Source organism: Pongo abelii, chromosome 10, assembly GCF_028885655.2.
Source record: "Pongo abelii isolate AG06213 chromosome 10, NHGRI_mPonAbe1-v2.0_pri, whole genome shotgun sequence".
Taxonomy (NCBI): Eukaryota; Metazoa; Chordata; class Mammalia; order Primates; family Hominidae; genus Pongo; species Pongo abelii.
The window spans coordinates 22,535,947-22,554,448 of record NC_071995.2 but is presented as its reverse complement, the minus strand read 5'-3'; the positions used below and the strand labels follow the sequence as shown (position 1 = coordinate 22,554,448).

Genomic DNA, 18,502 nt, shown 5'->3' with positions numbered 1-18,502 from the left:
GACTGGGAGCACTTCCCAATGACAAATACTAGACTAGAGAATTTCCAGTTGAGGGACATTTACTGCCTTGTTATGGAATGTTAACTGAAGCTACCCCTTTGCTAAAGGAAATAATGGTGCCCCAAAGAGTTCCATAATAAAATAAAAATTGTTTGCATAGGATCTTGCTACCTGAGGATGCAAAGAGGAGATACTTATGAGCAGAGAGCATTCTTTTTCCCCTAGGGCTGACTCTGACTCTGTAAGGAGCTGCTAGATTCTACAGTGCCTGATAAACAGCTCTCATATGACAAGAACTGCTTAGCATGTGAATGGCAATTCAAGGTGAACAAAGGACATATTGTTTGGAAGGCTGATGCTCTGGTTAAAGAGTCAAGAGAATCTTTTTCTTTTAAATTATTTATTCTGTAGAGCAATTGGGTGAAGTATGTTTTTATGAGCAAATTTACCTTTCTCTCCAAGTTCTCCCAAATTTGGAAACCGTGAGTATTCTGGTTTTATGACAATATAGTTATTTGCATAAGTTTAGTAAGAGTCTTTTGTTTTAAAACAGGACAATTGGAGACACTGGTTATTTTACCAAGTCTTTGACTAGAATAACATATTTTCAGGTAAATTTCCAGCAAAGCCAACTTAAAAAGAGCCTATATGGTCTGTCAATTTCTTGCTGCACTTTATGCAAATAATCAGGCCAAGTATAATAAGCCTAAAACTTATTTTTACACACAAACTGGTCTTACTATAATTTCTCTTTAATAGAAAAGGAGGGCTAGAGAGAGAGAAAAATTGTTTCAAAGGAAAAGTTTAACACTTGTTACTAGATTTCAGCCCCGACTTTTGTTTTTGAATGCAGATTGAATCATGAATTATTTCTTGGCTATAATAATCCTCTAAAGAATAGCAGATTATAGTTTTTCTTCATATTTTTAGTTGAATCCCTAATGAGATAGCTTCCATTTTCCATTCTGATACACAAATACTCTTTTGATTGTCAAAATATTAATGTTATTTATCTCTCCTTGGTTTACTTCCAAGGAAACTGGAATGATGGTATTCTCAAGACTAGAGATGCAAATCTCTCTCATTTGGCATCCCACTGAGCCCGATCTGTTTTTCACCGCAAATGCCCTTCTGTTAAGACTACACAAGCACCCTCCCTCTAGGCCTAAGGACTGTTGCGGAAGAGGTGGGTGTGTGAGATTGTAAGGGCTAGGTTTGAGGAAGTGAATTAGTTCAAAACATCCAAATCAAGGATGGATACACAGATGCCTAAACAGCCGGTAAAACAAAGTTTTTTGACTTCTGAGCTATTATGTGGCATCTTTTCATCCAGCCCAACCATAAAGAATGTCATGCTATTTGTAGAATTAAAAGAAAATAACTACTGAGAGGATAAAGATACCTTGTGACAAAGCCTTCTGGATATAGGACTCCCAGTTATGAGCTGTGCGGATAGATAGATATGTATTTTTAAATTTTATTTTCATTTATTTATTTCCTTTTTGAGACTCACTCAGGGTCTCACTCTGTCACCCAGGCTGGAGTGTAGTGGTGCCATCATGGCTTACTGCAGCCTTGACTTTCTGGGCTCAGGTGATCCTCACACCTCAGCCTCCCAGGTAGCTGGCACTACAGGCATGCACCACCATACCTGGCTAGCTTTTTGTCTTTTTCTATTTTTTTAGAGACAGAGTTTTGCCATCTTGCCCAGGCTGGTCTCAAACTCCTGGGCTCAAGTCATGAACACACCTTGGCCTTCCAAAATCCTGGGAATATAGATGTGAGCCATGGTGCCTGGTCAGTATATATTAAAAATTTTTTTTCAGAGCAATGCTTATGTTTTGTGTAGCTAATTGCTATAAGTCCATAACTAAAACCGAGATTATAGTAGCTCGATGCGTAGAAGTTAAAGATAAGTCAGTTTTGTAACCTGGCCTTTGGCTTTCTGTTTGTTGATTTTTTACTGAAAAAAATTTAAGGGGTAATGAATGCTTGTCCATGTCCATTCCTATCTGGCCTAGAACATTTAATTTGCTATAAGTCTTTTGACTCTAAGTCCCTTGGCCATAGGGAGTCCCACTGAGGCACAGGATGGATCTCAAGCAGGCAGCCATGCCACCCCAACAATGGTATGAGACAAAATAAAACTTTGGTAGACATTGCTGTTGCCTCTGGCAAATCTTAGGTGGAAGAGGGAGAATGTAAAGCAAAAATAAAATTCTGAGGACCCCAACCATCTGAATGGACCCTTCCTCTCAGCCAAAGGCATTCCAAAATTAACCTGAAAAGCAAGTTTAGGCCATGATGGGAAGGAAGGGTGGGTCAGACATGCCTCATTGTACCCTCTTCCCTTTTGGAATTCAGGAAAAACCAACCAGAACTAACATCAACACAGACTTTAAGTCTGACAAGAAACATGTACATCTATTGTTTCTGAAGCCTGCTACCTAGAGGCTTTATCTGCATGATAGAACCTTGGTCCCCACAAGCCCTTATTATAACCCAAATATTATTTTCTATTGATAATAACTCTTCCAACCAATTGCCAATCAGCACATTTTAAAACTTTAAAACTACCTATGACCTGGAATCCCCTGCTTCGGGTTGTTCTGCCCTTCAAGATTGAACCAATGTAAATCTTACATGTACTGACTGACGTATTATGTCTCCCTAAAATGTATAAAAGCAAGCTGTGCCTTGACCATCTTGGGCACATGTTGTCAGAACCTCCTGAGGCTGTGTTATGGCCACATCCTTAACCCTGGCAAAATAAACTTTCTAAATTGATTGAGAACTGTCTCAGATACTTTTGGGTTCACAGGCATCAGCCAACCCAAATTTGTTAGTGCCTTGCTCTTGGACTTTCCAGTCTTTGGAACTATGAGAATTAAATTTCTGTTGTTTATAAGCCACTCAGCTTAGGGTATTTTGTTGTAGCAGCCCAGATGGATGAAAACACTATATTTAATCTTATTCGATTTTATTTTACTTTCAGCTCTGATTTCTTCAAGATGTTTTTGATACTTACTCTGTCATTAATTCAATAAACTTGTATTGGGTGCCTGCTATTTGTCAGGCACTTAGTAGGCACCAGAGCCACAACAGTAAATAACATATGGCTCCTGTCTCTGACTTGCTCTCAGAATAATGAGAGAGGAACTTATAGACATCCAAATCCATAAATAAAGTGCACGGTAATAGAGGTTGTAATCAAGTTAGGTACACAGTAGGGTGGGCAGATAAAGAATGAATGAATGGTTAGGGCTTACCTGGGGAGCACAGAGGCAAAAGAGGCTTTGCAATAGAAGTAATAAAATACCTGAGTCTTGAAAATGAATTATATATTTACCAGATGAACAAAGGGAAGAAAGAAATTATAACTGGAGGAATATTATATAAAAGCACTGACCTATAAAATAGCAGGGTTAACTAACACAGCTACATGTGGAACACTGTGTCTAAGGACAAGCAACAGGAGATGATACTGAAATATAGATGAGGCTTTGTTTACTATCTTAAAAATCAGAGATTTTTGTTTATAGGAATTACTGAAAAGTTTTAAGAAGTAGAATATGCTAACTATGTATTTTATTAATTTATTTCACAAAAAATTATGATCCAAATTAGTGGAGGTGGCATGTGAAGGAGAGGTTGGAGGTAGACAAGGCTAGAGGAGAGTAAACAGGATTTCAATTGTCTGAGCTAAACTGTTCATACATATGAGAGATTTCATCATACGTATGGTAGTTAAAAGCATGGATGGGCCAGAACTTCCTAAAGACAGCATGCATAGCAAAAGGGTAGGGAGTACAAGACAGAGGCCTGAAAGGGTTGACCAAAGAAGAGAAGACTGAGCAGAAAGAATCGAGCAGTTAGTCAAGAGATATAGGTATGCGTGGGAGAGGGAATTTCAGGAAGAAAAGAGAGAGCAATAGTATCAAATGACTGAAAGTCATGAAGTAAAATGATAATTCAGACATAGCTTGTGGATTTGGGTTATTTGGGAATCAGGAAGTTGTTTATGACCTTTTATGGAAGTAGTTTCAAGAAATACCAGGCTGTAGCAGACTTTAGGGTGGATGGAAGGTTAAACAGTCTAGAGTCTAGACTATTCTTCTAAACAGCTTTGTGGTAGCTACAGTAGCTAACCATCAAGGCTGAGGGAAGGTGTTTTGTTTTGTTTCATTTTGTTTTTTTCTCAAAAGGCAAGAAATACCTTGGATATATTAATAAGCTAGTGGGGAAACAAGCAATAAAGGGTGTGAGGTTGAAAATAGAGAGAAAAGGCTGGGCATGGTGGCTCATGCTTTTAATTCCAGTACTTTGGGAGGCCAAGGTGGGCAGATCACCTGAGATCAGGAGTTCGAGACCAGCCTGGCCAACATGGTGAAACCCCGTCTGTACTAAAAATACAAAAGCTAACCGATCATGGTGGCACACACTTGTAGCCCCAGCTACTTGGGAGCCTGAGGTGGGAAAATTGCTTGAACCCGGAAGATGGAGGTTGCAGTGAGCCAAGATTATGCCACTGCACTCTAGCCTGGGTGACAGAGTAAGACTCTGTCTCAAACAAAACAAAACAAAACAAAAAAAAGAGAGAGAGAGAGAGAGAAAAGAGCAATAATGGATGAATTAGAATCTCAAAAATGGGAAGAATGGATTCAAGAGCAAGATTGGAGGGATTTTATGTACAGGAAAGGGACACCAATCTTTCTAAAGACATAGGCAAATTAGAGAAGGTAGGGATAGAGGTAAGTTTGCAGGTGAAGTTGCTGATATCATTTGCTGATCATGAACAAAGAGAATGTGGCTGGGTTGGAGACTGAGAAACAGAAAAGGTTGTGAGTTAACTTGAAAAGAATATGTGAGGTAGAAAATAAGTTGTGTGATTGGCTCAAGACTGGAGGTGTGGAAGGTGGAAGGTGTGAGAATTTTAAGAATTTGAGTGTACTACGTAAATAGTAGGTCAAATGGTCTCCCAGGTTGCAAGTGTCATCAGAAACTATCTTTAATAGGACCAAGCAAAAATCCGTATGGCATGTGACTGAAGACCACCATTCAAGTTAATGTAAATCTATCTATAATTTGTTCATTTTGAAGCAGTAATTAATCTACCTAACTATACTATTACCAGTATACAGTGCTCCTGTTTTAAAACCTCTTACTAAAAGCCATCTTTTTAAATTTAATTTTAAAATATGAATTTTAACTTTTCATATTTTCAGTAAAACCATAGTAGCTCCTGGTGATTACAGTGGTTCTATCTGTGAACTCATCCCTGATGTTGTTATGGATTGCATCAACCTCATTGTTTCCTGGAACTATACCAATTCATAGGAAGTATGATTGATAAAACATATGGAAATTTATAGTATATATATTAGGCAGGCACTAAGGATAAACAGAAGCCAAGGGTCCATGTGAGCTGATTCTCCAAGGTTCAGGAAAGCTTCCCAAAATAAATGGAGTCTCATTTTTATGTGGTCCTCCATTTACACTGCAGCTGAGAAACCCTGAAAACACTCTGTCCTGGACTTATATGCCTTAGATACAACTGGGATTGCTGAGCTCAAGGGTTGCAGAGCATTCTACTATGGGAAGAATGAGGACATAATTCAGATTGTTCTGGATATTTCCCTCATTGCTGAGAATGCAGAATGTTTCTGACCAAGAATTGCAAGCAAGAACAGGAAAGAGTGGGGTCGGCCAAGGTAATCTGGGGACCTATTGTCCTGCAGAGAGAACTTAAGCATATTTGCTACCAAAATAATGTCTTTGTATAATTCTGCATTCTTTCTTTTCATTACAGTATATGTATGAATTCTTTTGTACTTTAGATATCATTGTAGCTCTGAAGACGTGTTTAAATCATCAGCTATGTATTACTTAGAATGACTGTTTGTTTCTATGTATGTACCAGTATGCTTATACAATATGAGGCTGCAACTACCTACAAAATTAGTCTCACTTTGAGTTTTCAGAGAGAAATCACAGTATGACAGGCAAGAGGAACAGACTACATTTTACAGTTTCTTGCAAATTCAAAGGTTACTTAAGTCGGAGACGATCAGTCTTATGGCGGAAGGCATTTTGTCAACAGACGGCAAGTATACAATTTAAAAATAATTTTTTCTACATTTTCTTATATTTTTTTCCTAGATGTTTCTGTTGGCAATAACATGTGCATTTGTATCCAAAACACTATCTGGATCTTATATGAATTCCATGCTCACACAAATAGAGAGACAATTCAACATCCCAACATCTCTAGTTGGATTTATTAATGGAAGCTTTGAGATTGGTAATGAATTATTTTTGCATTTCTTCTTTTTGTATTTTGTCTTATCTGTGGAGCTAGTCTGAATTTTATTCTCTTTATTTGCTGTTTTAGGTCATTTAATCTGACCGAGTTATAAGTTTTCTAAAACTGATTGATTAGCTAAGCTTAGAATATGCTCAGAAATAATTCATTTAAATATTACCTCATATTAACACCTAAATATTGCCACATATCCTACTATTGTTCTTTTTATTCTAATAGCTTCTTAGTTATGTAGCATGAGTAGCAGAGTATTTACAGTATTTATATTTAAATCTATCATTTGATAACCCTAAAGGATACTAAGGGCTCCATCTTTGTATTTAGAAGATACAAAGGTAGAAGCCCACCAGGCGAGGTGGCTCATGCCTATAATCCCAGCACTTTGGGAGGTGGAGATGGGTGGATCACGAGGTCAGGAGATCGAGACCATCCTGGCTAACATGGTGAAACCCTGTCTCTGCTAAAAATACAAACAAATTGGCCGGGCATGGTGGCGGGCGCCTGTAGTCCCAGCTACTTGGGAGGCTGAAGCAGGAGAATGGCGTGAACCCAGGAGGCAGAGCTTGCAGTGAGCTGAGATTGCCACTGCACTCCAGCCTGGGTGACAGAGCGAGACTCCATCTCAAAAAAAAAAAAAAAAAAAAAAGGTAGAAGACCTAGAAGATGTAGAAGATATTGTTGGAGACCAAGGAAATTCCCTTACAAATGAAAGTGCAAATATTTTTCTGCTATTTGGTCTGGGAGGTTGACAATTTTTTTTCTAAGTACAGAGAGAAGAAAAGATTGCTTTTATATCTCTCTGAATTTATTTCAGAGGCAGCCTCTAGAGAAGAATAAAGTCTACTCATAGATTCTGATTTTTGTGGATGACTGGGAATATGTGACCATAGAGAGGGAGAATGAGAGAAAGAAAGATTTCTTCCATGAAAAAAGTTATATAGAAATATGAGTGTCACTCCTTTCTAGTTTTATAATAGCTTCCACTTTCTTCAAGATGATAATTTCCTTTAATATAAATGTATTTAAAAAATCAGGATTGAGGAGAAGCAAAACTGAAACAAGTGATTCTTGATCTTGTCTACTAGTGTTCAACTGCCTTAGATCTTAGCCTGTATCACCTGTGTGCTGATCCCAGTGAGAGAGTTAGAACTAACTCCATGTATAGCCCACGAATTGACTCAGCTCATGATCTAATAGAAGGTAGAGATGCAGATAATAATAGTACTAATTGAATGAAGTAAGTTTGGTATCATAGATATATACAAGGTCTTACAGGAACAGAAGAAACACAGACTCATTTAGGGAAGCCAGACTCTCGGAGGATAACTAAAAGTTTTCTAGGAGAAGAAATGAGGTTAAGCAAGTGTAAAGAAAATTCCAGTAGAAGAAGCCTAAGAAGGACGCAGCGCAATAGCCTATGTGAGGAGCAACATTCAGCTTGATAATATTGGCTAGCCAAGATAAAGTTGGAAAAGATTAGGATGTGAGCCTGCAGAAATGGGCAGGAGTGAGAAATGGGTTAATGAGAGCTTTGTGTGCCTGCTGTGGCATTTACTTTTTAGTTTTCTAGATGAGGGAGTGTCACTGAGGATTGGAAGGGGTTATTAACCTTTCTGTACCAAGGACCCTTTTAGCATTCTCACACCATATGATCCTGGAGTAATAATTTTAATTGCATAAAAAAAAAACTATATGGGTGCAAAGGAAGCCAATTATATTGAAGTAGAATTATCAAAATCTTAAAACAAATTTTTATATAGTAATATTTGTACTTTTAATCAACCCATTAAATTAAAAAGTTACTAATTTTAAAGTAATTATTGTGTCAATGTTTTGAATTGTTTGCAACAGCCGTATTGTCATCTGAACACATCTGTAACTTCTATTGGTGACAATTGGTGACAAAGTTATATGTTCACATTGCAGTTATGTGAGTCTGAAGCACTGGGAAACTATCTGGGCTGGAGCTATTGATTAGCAAGTAAGTGGGTGTTTGCTAAAACTAGAGAGAGAATTTATGAGGTTATTCAGGGAGAGGATATAGGGTGATAATTACAATGGACAAAGAATAGATCTTGAGCTGCACAAACATTTAAGGCACAGGTAGAAGAAAAGGAGTCTATGTTAAGAGAAGGAATGGTCAGAGAAACAAGAGGGGGAACTAGGAGAAAATAGTATTATGAAAAACAAAGGAGTAGAAATTTGAAAAAAAAATGTATCAGCAGTGTGAAAAGCATTAGAAATATCCAGTTACATAAGGATGAAGAACTATTCCCTGGGTTTCATAATATGGAGATAACTGATGATCTTTGCCAGGGCACTAGCAAATTTAGAAGCTAGGAAGTAGTGAAGGTAGAACAGACGTTAGGGGATTAGGGAGGGGGAAAAGTGGAATCTATGAATATGGATGAATGTTCTGGGAAGTTTGGAGAGAAACTAGAGAATATGTGTAGGCTAAAGTCTCGTTGAGAGAGAGAGAGGCTTAAAATACATATGAGAGATTTTAATTACCAGAGTAAGTGACTGAAGAAAATGGCAGTGCCCTGGTGATATGTTTAGTGTTGGGTGGTCAGACGGGCACCACAACTTCTCAAACTGAAGGAAGGTGGTAAAGTCATCAGGTGGAAAACTCAAATGCCTTCATGTTTGATTGCCCCAAATTTCTTGATAAAGTAGAATATATTAACAATTTCTACCACTAGTGGGTGGTGACAAGTAGCTTGAGGAGAACGATGAAGATTAGAAATAGTGTGAAATTTACAAATGCCAATAAACATATCACTTAGCTTACATTTCCCCAGGCAGTTTTACAGGCAGCATTCTCCATACCTTTGAAAAAAGTTACTTTTCTTTTCCCATGCTTTCTCTTTGCAATTATTTCCTGACAGAGCAAGGCAGTTTAAAACGTGAACTCACTCTTATGTGAAGAAGGAAAGTTCTTTCTTTCTTCTCCTTTCAAAAAATAGATATGGATTTCAAACAATGGCCTCTGGAGACACTACCTTCAACACGGATGGCTTTGGTGATGAGATTTTAGAAACCTAGAGAGGGCAACGTGGCTAATATAGTTATTGCGGTGGGGCGCTCTCCATATAAAATAATGTACAAATGGACATATCTTCTACACACAAGGCAGACTAGAGAAAAATACAGGTGGAAAGAAAACTTTTCAAAATATACACTACTTAGAAAATTATTAACTCCTTGAGGAAAAAAATTTTGAAATTTTTATAATCTTGAGTCATTGCAGAGGCATTCTTTATATATAGTGGGAGCAAGAAAGATATTATTTACTGAATTAAAAAATGTATGGTTTGCAAAAAACTTACTCATATATTTGTTTTTTTCAAATCTTTACTCCACACTCTTCAAGGATCTGTCCATCAGATGGGCCTTCCCCCATTAGTTTCTTTATTCTAAAGCTTTGTCCTAAGACATGGGGATACATTTCTCATTGCCATTTTTATTCCTCAAATCCAGACTCACTGAAGACCCAGTAGAAGTGGGGGTCTACTAATTTTTACTTAACTGCATTGTCTGATCTAGGGAAAGAAGTAGAAAAAAATAGATCCCTGTCTTGGTCATGTTGACCAAAATGAAGGTATTTTTAAACAATGAGTTACAAAACATTCAGCTACCTAAATTTGACTTTTGCTTCTCTTTCTGGGCATAGGAAAACGTGATAATGTTCTATGGAGTAGGCATTGAGAGAGAGGCCAGAGGTCACATGCAGGCTGACACCTTCTTTTGAACCTCATTTCCCAAGTCTAGATAGTCACAAATAGAGCCTTTCAAATTTCCCAGAACCATTCTTTAGTCCCTTTCACCGGCTTCTCTTCCTCTCCCCTCTATAAATGTTGGTGTTTCAGAGATATCTGTTTCTGTATCTGTCTACATTGCAAAACAGAACCCTTCTTCGGGGCAGGGATTGTGTTACATTCATTTATTATTTAATGCAACCCTAGCACAAATCCCAGTATTTAAGATAGTTGTTATGCAGTAAATGCTAGAATGTAAATGATTGGGTGAGGCTGTTAATTAAGACTTTGTTCATACTTTTTAAAATGATTATTCTCAATTTTTTCCTAGGAAATCTTTTGTTGATTATATTTGTGAGTTATTTTGGAACCAAACTGCATAGACCTATAATGATTGGCGTTGGATGTGTGGTTATGGGCTTAGGCTGTTTCTTAAAATCACTACCTCATTTCCTCATGAACCAGTAAGTATTCCAGTCTGATAATTTTGGGTGGTCAAATTTCACTTGCAGGAAATGAAGTTGCACTTTCCTCTCTAGGAGCAATGCTTTCCAACAGCATAGGGCACTGTAATGGGAAGAGGAAGATGCACATTCTGTTTCATCTCTATATTTGGTGCTCTTGACTGCCTCACTTCCACTTAAGTAGTCAGTTTTGTCAATTTACACAATGGGGATTTGGGACCTTTTCTTGTGGAGTTGAGTCTGGTGAAAAGGTTCTCAGGACCAGCCAAAACTTGGGATTATTCCCTTCTCAGGACCATGTAAATACTTCTAATTAATAATGAGATTCTGCTTAATTGCAGGTCACCAAGAGACAGACCAGTCTGAAGGCTGATTTTTCTTTTAATTTTTACCAAAGTAACTATGTACAAAGTCATAAAAATAAAAACTATACAAAAAAGCTTACATTGACAAAAACTTCTCCCTTGTCACTTATTACTTACTGCTTTCCAGAGGCAAGCACTTATAACTTTTAGCTCTTTCTTGTATTTGCCACCAATTTCTTTCTTTTATTTTCTGTTTTTCTGTTTTTATTTTTTATTATTATTTATTATTTTTTTTTTGAGACAGAGTCTCACTCTGTCACCCAGGCTAGAGTGCAGTGGTGTGATCTCGGGTCACTGCAAACTCCACCTCCCGGGTTCAAGCAATTCTCCTGTCTCAAGCCTCTTGAGTAGCTGGGACTACAGGTACGTGCCACCATGCCTGGCTAATTTTTTGCATTTTTAGTAGAGACGGGGTTTCTCTGTGTTAGCCAGGATGATCTCGATCTCCTAACCTCATGATCCACCCGCCTCGGCCTCTGTTTTTATTTTTGCTGAGACAGTCTCACGCACTCTGTCGCCCAGGCTGGAGTGCAGTGGCGCCATCTCCCGGCTCACTGCAACCTCTGCCTACCAGGTTCAAGCGATTCTCCTGCCTCAGCCTCCCGAGTAGCTGGGATTATAGGTGCATGCCACTACACTCAGTTAATTTTTGTATTTTTAGTAGAGATGGGGTTTCCCAAAGTTGGCCAGGCTGGTCTGGAACTCCTGGGTTCGAGCAATCCGCCCACCTCGGCCTCCCAAAGTGTGGGATTACAGGCGTGAGCCACCTGGGCCAGCCTTGCCTCTGTATTTCTAAGTAAATGCTATTCTATTAGTTTTGAATCCTGGCATACCCTGCTTTATTGCATTTCACTTTATTGCACTTTGCAGATATTGCATTTTTCACAAATTGAAGGTTTATTGCAACCCTACGTTGAAGATTAGAATCATTTTCCCAACAGCATGTGCTCACTTCGTGTCTGGGTCACATTTGATAATTCTTGCAATATTTCAAACTTTTACATTATTATTGTATCTGTTATGTTGATCTGTGATTAGTGATCATTGATATTACTAATGTAATTGTTTTGATGTGCCACTAACTTATGCCCATTTAAGGTGGTGATTTATTTATTTATGTATTTTTTTTAGAGATATGGTGTTGCCCAAGGTGGGGTGTAGTGGTATGATCTCACTCACTGTAGCTTCGACCTCCATAGGCTCAGGTGATCCTCTCACCTCAGCCTCTCGAGTGGCTGAAACTACAGGCACGTGCCACCATGCCTGGCTAATTTTTGTGGGTTTTTCTTTTTGGTAGAGACAGAGTTTCGCCATATTGCCCTGGCTGGTCCTGAACTCCTGGGTTCAAGCAATCTGCCTGCCTCAGACTCTCAAAATGTTGGGATTACAGGCATGAGCCACCATGCTGGTCTTAAGATGGTGAATGTAATCAACAAATGTTGCGTGTGTTCTGACTGCTCCACTGACCAGCCATTGCCCCATTTTTTGCCCTTTCCTTGGGCCCCCTTATTCCCCTAGATACAAAAATATTGAAATTAGGCCAATTATTATAATAACCCTATTGTGGCCTCCAGGTGTTCAAGTGAAAGGAAGAGTTGCACATTTCTCACTTTAAATCAAAAGCTAGAAATCATTAAGCTCAGAGAGGAGGGCAAGTTGAAAGCCAAAATAGGCCCAAAGCTAAGCCACTTGCACCAAATAGTTACCCAAGCTGTGAACACAAGGAAAAAGTGCTATTTCAAGGAAGACACAAATGATTAGAAAGTGAAACAGTCTTATTGTTGAGATGGAGAAAGTTTGAGTAGCCTGAACAGAAGATTAAGCCAGCCACAACATTCCCTTAAGCCAGAAGAGCAAGACTCTCTCTTCTATTCTACTAAAGTTAAGAGAGATTAGGAAGCTGCAGAAGGAAATTTTTAAGCCAAGAGAGGTGGGTTCATGAGGTTTAAGGAAAGAAGCTGTCTTTATAACATAAAAGTGCAAGGTGAAGCAGCAAGTGCTGATGGAGAAGCTGCAGCAAGGTATCCAGAAGATCTAGCTAAGTTAATTGATGAAGGTGGCTACACTAAATAACAGATTTTCAATGTGGATGAAACAGCCTTCTTCTTCTTCTCCTTCCTCCTCCTCATCTTCTTCTTCTTTTCCTTCCTCCTCCTCTTCTTCTTCCTCTCCTCCTCCTTCCTCCTCTTCTTCTCCTTCTCCTCCTCTTCCTCCTCCTCCTCCTCCTTCTTCTCCTTCTCCTTCTCCCTCTCCTTCTTCTCCTTCTCCCTCTCCTTCTTCTTCCTTCTTCTTTTTGAGATGGAGTCTCACACTGTTGCTCAGGCTGGAGTGCAGTGGCATGATCTCAGCTCACCGCAACCTTTGCCTCCTGGGTTGAAGCGATTCTCCTGCCTCAGCCTCCCAAGTAGCTGGGATTACGGGCGTCTACCACCACGCCCGGCTAGCATGATCTCAGCTCACTGCAACTTTTGCCTCCTGGGTTGAAGCGATTCTCCTGCCTCAGCCTCTCAAGTAGCTGGGATTACAGGCACCTACCACCAAGCCCAGTTAATTTTTGTATTTTTTGTAGTGACGGAGTTTCACCATGTTGGTCAGGCTGGTCTCAAACTTCTGACATCAGGTGATCTGCCTGCCTCAGCCTCCCAAAGTGGAAACAGTCTTCTTTGGAAAGAAGATGCCATCTCGGACTTTCAGAGATAGGGAGGAGAAGTCTTTTCAAAATATTACAGCTAATTGACAATGCACCTAGTTGCCCAGGAGCTCTGATGGAGATGTACATGGAGATGAATGTTGTTTTCATGCCTGCTAGCACAACATCCATTCTGTGGCCCATAAATCAGGAGTAATTTGGACTTTCAAGCCTTATTATGTAAGACACACAGTTTGTAAGGATATTGCTGTTATAAATAGTGATTCTTCTGATGGATCTAAGTAACATACATTGAGAACTTTCTCGAAAGAATTCACTATTCTACATTCCACCAGGAACAGAAGGGGAGGGCAAAATCTCAACATTAACAGGAATTTTGAAAAGTTGACTCAAATCCTCTTGGATAACCCTGAGGGGTTCAAGATTTCGGTGAAGGAAGTCACAAGACTTTAGTGGAGGAAGTCACTGCAGGTGTGGTGGAAAGAGCAACGGAACTAGAATTTAAGATGGAACCTGAAGATGTGACTTAATTGCTGCAATCTCATAATAAAACTTGAATAAATGAAGATTTTCTGTTTATGGACAAGCAAATAATGTGGCTTCCTGTGATGGAATCTACTACTGATGAAGATCCTGTGAAAACTGTTGAAATGACAACTAATGTTTTAGAACATTACACAAAGTTAGGTGATAAGGCAGCGGTAGGGCTTGCAAGGATTGACTCCAGTTTTGGAAGAAGTTCTACTGCGGGTAAAATGCTATCAAACAGCATTATGTGCGGCTGGGTGCGGTGGCTCACGCCTGTAATCCTAGCACTTTGAAAGGCCAAGGCGGGCGGATCACGAGGTCAGGAGATCAAGACCATCCTGTCTAACACAGTGAAACCCCATCTCTACTAAAAATACAAAAAAATTAGCCAGGGGTGGTGGCGGGCACCTGTAGTCCCAGCTACTCAGGAGGCTGAGGCAGGAGAATGGCGTGAACCCGGGAGGCGGAGCTTGCAGTGAGTCGAGATCACGCCACTGCACTCCAGCCTGGGCGACACAGCGAGACTCCGTCTTAAAAACAAACAAACAACAACAACAAAACAGCATTATGTGCTACAGAAAAAACTTTTGTGAAAGGAAGAGTCAATTGACACAGGAAACTTCATCATTGTCTTATTTTAAGAAATTTCCACAGCCCCCACAACCTTCAGCAGCCACTCCCCTGATCAGCCAGCAGCCATCAACATGGAGGCGAAAGCCTCTACCAGCAAAAGATTATGACTCGCTGAAGGCTCAGATGATTGTCAGCGCCTTTTAGCAATAAAGCATTTTCAATTAATGTGTGTACATTGTGTTTCAGACATAATGCTATTGCACACTTAATAGGCTACAATATAGTGCAAACATAACTTTTATATGCATTAGAAAATTTAAAAAATTCATGTGAGTTGCTTTGTTGTGATATTCACTTTATTGTGGCAATCTGGAACCAAACGTGCAATGTCTCTGAGATATGTCTATACATTAGTGTTACACAATATGTATTGAATTCCTACCATAAAATCATTTTTACTATTTACATTTGTATAATTACATAAATCTTTTTTACCACTGAACCATGCGCTTATCATCCTTTACTTATATCACTTTTTATTTTCCCTAGATTTAATAATTACCTCATTTTATCATATGGTTTGCTTTCTTTGTATTGTTCACTAATTCATCACCAGATTCTCCACTGGTAGGGCAAATGTCTCCTCAATATTCTTCTCCATATCATAGTGTATCATTTTTGTCTTGGAGATTCCTCACATATCACTTTCAATTCTCCATCTGCAGTCTGAACTTGGAATACTCTAGGCCTGCTGCATTGCTGTTTCCTTGGAATTTTCCCTCATTATTATCCTTGAGAATTTGCTTTTTACCTGTTTCAAACATTCAGTTATTCATTTTCTGGATGTCATGTCTCCTGCTTTCCTCTTTCCTCTTCACTTGTTTTTGTGAAGAAAATACACTTTCCAAGAAAGTGTACAAGGGAAATATAAAACGTAAGACTTTGTATATCTGAAAATATTCCTATTTTACTCCCATATTTGATTGTTACTTTGGCTAGGATAAAATTCTAGATTGGAAATATTTTCCCTAGGGATTTTGAAGACATTTTCCCAATGTTTTCTAGCTCTATCTAGCACTTGTAATCAAGTATTATTATTCAGAATCCTATGCTGTTCTAATCTCTGTGATCAGTTTTCTTTCAGTGGAAACTATTGGAATTTTCTTTTAAGCTCTACGTCCAAAATTCATGATAATTGTCTTGGTATAAATCTGTCTCCTCCATTGTGCCAGGAGCCTTCAATCTGGACATTTGGAAAAGTTACTTTTGTTATTTCTTTGATAATATCTCCGCTATACCTTCTTTCATAACACTGTTTTCTCCTTCTAGATCTTCTATTACTTGAATATTGGACATCCTGTATTAACCTTATGTTTTTCTCATCTTTTATCCCTAATTTTTTGTCCTCTTGACTTCTTGTTACTTTCTGGGAGATTTAACTTTATTTTCCATGCCTTTGAATGGCTTTCTAGCTTATGCTACCACATTTTTAATTTTCAAGGGCTCTTATTCTTTGAATGTCCCTTTTTAAGGAACATCTTATTATTCTTTCAAGAATACATTATCTCTTCCCATCTAAATTTTGTCCATCTTTCTTCTTGGTCTTTGGCTCCTCCAAGTGTACCGTTTTTTTATTTGTTTGTAGCTGTCTTTACTGTTACAGACTTCTGTCATATATCTGGTGGTCATTTGTTATCTACTCACTTTTAAGAGGGAGGAATAACAACAACAACAAGCCAGCTGGAAGTTCTGTAAACATGTGTAGGACTTCGTTAAAGGAGGACTTCTTTGTAGAGTCATTGCGCAGGGATTGGCTGTTTCGCAGATGGCTCAGAATTGCACATAACCTGTTATCCTAGACAGGGATTCTTCAATCTGTTCATTGGGAGGTAGAAGCTTAGCTACCAGCCAAATGGAATTTGGAATCTCCCTGTTTAATATGTAGATATGTAGATTTTTTAACTTAATACCCCCAATTTTTTTGTATTGCCTTTCTATGCTCAATGTGCCTCTCCAGACTCTGGAATCAATGGACATTTTCAGTTGGAGTGGCAGGGGATGTCTCTGGGAGTTTAATGTTTCTTAAACAAACTTTAAACCAAAATGTTTGCACTCTTCTGTGTTTTGGATCATACTCACTTTTGCATTTAAGTATCTTGCCTGAATGTTCCTGGGCTTTGCAGCATTGCTTCCTTGCAGGCACTTACAGTTGCACTTCTCATATCTTCTATTTCAGTGACCACTCAGTTACCTGCTTTTCCATTTTGAAAATCTTGTTGAGCTCTCTTTTATTGTAAAATTCCCTATTTTTTTTATCCTTGTGGAATTATGCCTTTTCCCATTCTGTTTGAAAACCTATTTACCATCATTTTGCTGATGCTTTGGGAATGAATAGACTTTGAGTTATTGGATTTTTACTGGATAAATTAACAAAACATATTTTCTCTTTTAAAGTATTTTTGAAGGGATCAGAGTTTCTAAGCAGAGTCTTTCCTTTTCTTTTATTTCTTAGCCTATCCAAAACAATGTCAAGTAATATTCAGCTACTGTATACATTTCTTTCTACCACCTGCCAAAGGTGTTATTTCCTTGAGGTTGTCATGTCTCATAGGATTATGAGTATGGAGACAGAAGCCTTCGTCTATAGTTCACAGCCAAACTCTTTGGGCATCACTGAGCAGTTGTTCTAAGGGGAAGGCATTTTGAGCCTTTTTATTACATCCTATAGCACAGAAATTAAGACTATCAGTGGCATCCGAGCACAACACTCTAGCTTTTGTGGAACTCAGAAGGGCAAGTTTTCTTCTGGCTACCTTATCTAATAGAAACACAGAAAACAATCCAGCATTATTTCTAACAAACAGAGACTTCACTGAACATACTTTGAACATACTTTTTTTTTTTCCGTCTTACAGCATGTAATTTACTTTCTGAGGAAAAGCATGTGGATCTTGTGGTAATTTGCTTAAATTAAATGGTCATAGTTTATTAATCCATTTGTTCTTATGAGAAGAGAAAAAGTCATTACATTATGTGTCATGGTGATTGAGATTCTCTTAAGGCCTCTCATTATGATGGACAAATATTTTGGTTTTTTTAGGGGTTTATGAAACGCATGGAAGAATTATTGTAGGGTTTCTCAGAAACTGGAGGTTTTGCTTCTTCTGAGCAAACTTTAGAGAATGCCAAGTTGAAGGCTTGTTTTGTTGTTATTCCTTCCAAAGCATTTATCTTCTTAATTATGCATTATTGAATGTCACATTTTTTAAAGTTTGTGTTCCTTATCTTATAATAATTATTTCCAGGAAATGATAACCTAAAAATCAAAGAAGGTTGATATTTGATAATCTAAAGGTAGATAGATCATCCACAGGCAGATTATTGAAAGCTAAGCATAAAAAGGTTGCACATTTACAGAAAGTGGCAAGTTTTTTGATGATATTAACTTATGATAACTTGGATGCCAAAGATGAAAAGCCATTTTTACTGGATTTGGATACTGTGTTGTATGGGAAGCAGAAGGTAACAATCTGCACATTGCCCACATTGTCCTCATTACTTTCTTAAAATAAACTCATTTTCCCTGTGTTTATACAGATATGAATATGAATCTACAGTTTCAGTTTCAGGCAACTTGTCCTCAAACAGTTTCTTGTGTATGGAAAATGGAACCCAGATTTTAAGACCAACGCAGGATCCATCAGGTTGTCTACTTCATTGTATAGATTTTTGTTCAGCGAACTTGTAACTAAACACTTTCTGTTGAGGGGCTTGAATGAGATATTGATTGAGTTAGATAAATAAACAAAGATATGCTCTCTCTCCAGGAACTTCCAAAGGAG

General features: G+C 38.3%; 1 protein-coding gene across 5 annotated transcripts in view; it reads left to right on the top strand.

The window, feature by feature from the left end:
• SLCO1A2 (solute carrier organic anion transporter family member 1A2) overlaps positions 1 to 18,502 on the top strand; it is a 150,684-nt gene that overhangs the window by 94,469 nt on the left and 37,713 nt on the right. For 3 of the 5 annotated variants that reach the window (XM_063712063.1, XM_024257159.3, XM_063712064.1), the window contains exons 3-5: positions 6,160 to 6,301; positions 10,412 to 10,544; positions 18,258 to 18,364. In XM_063712063.1, the coding sequence (XP_063568133.1) occupies positions 6,160 to 6,301; positions 10,412 to 10,544; positions 18,258 to 18,364 (382 nt within the window). Of the gene's footprint in view, positions 1 to 316; positions 483 to 5,610; positions 5,712 to 6,159; positions 6,302 to 10,411; positions 10,545 to 18,257; positions 18,365 to 18,502 lie in introns of those variants that run through there. The other 2 variants (XM_054526942.2, XM_054526943.2) reach the window with 2 other exon arrangements.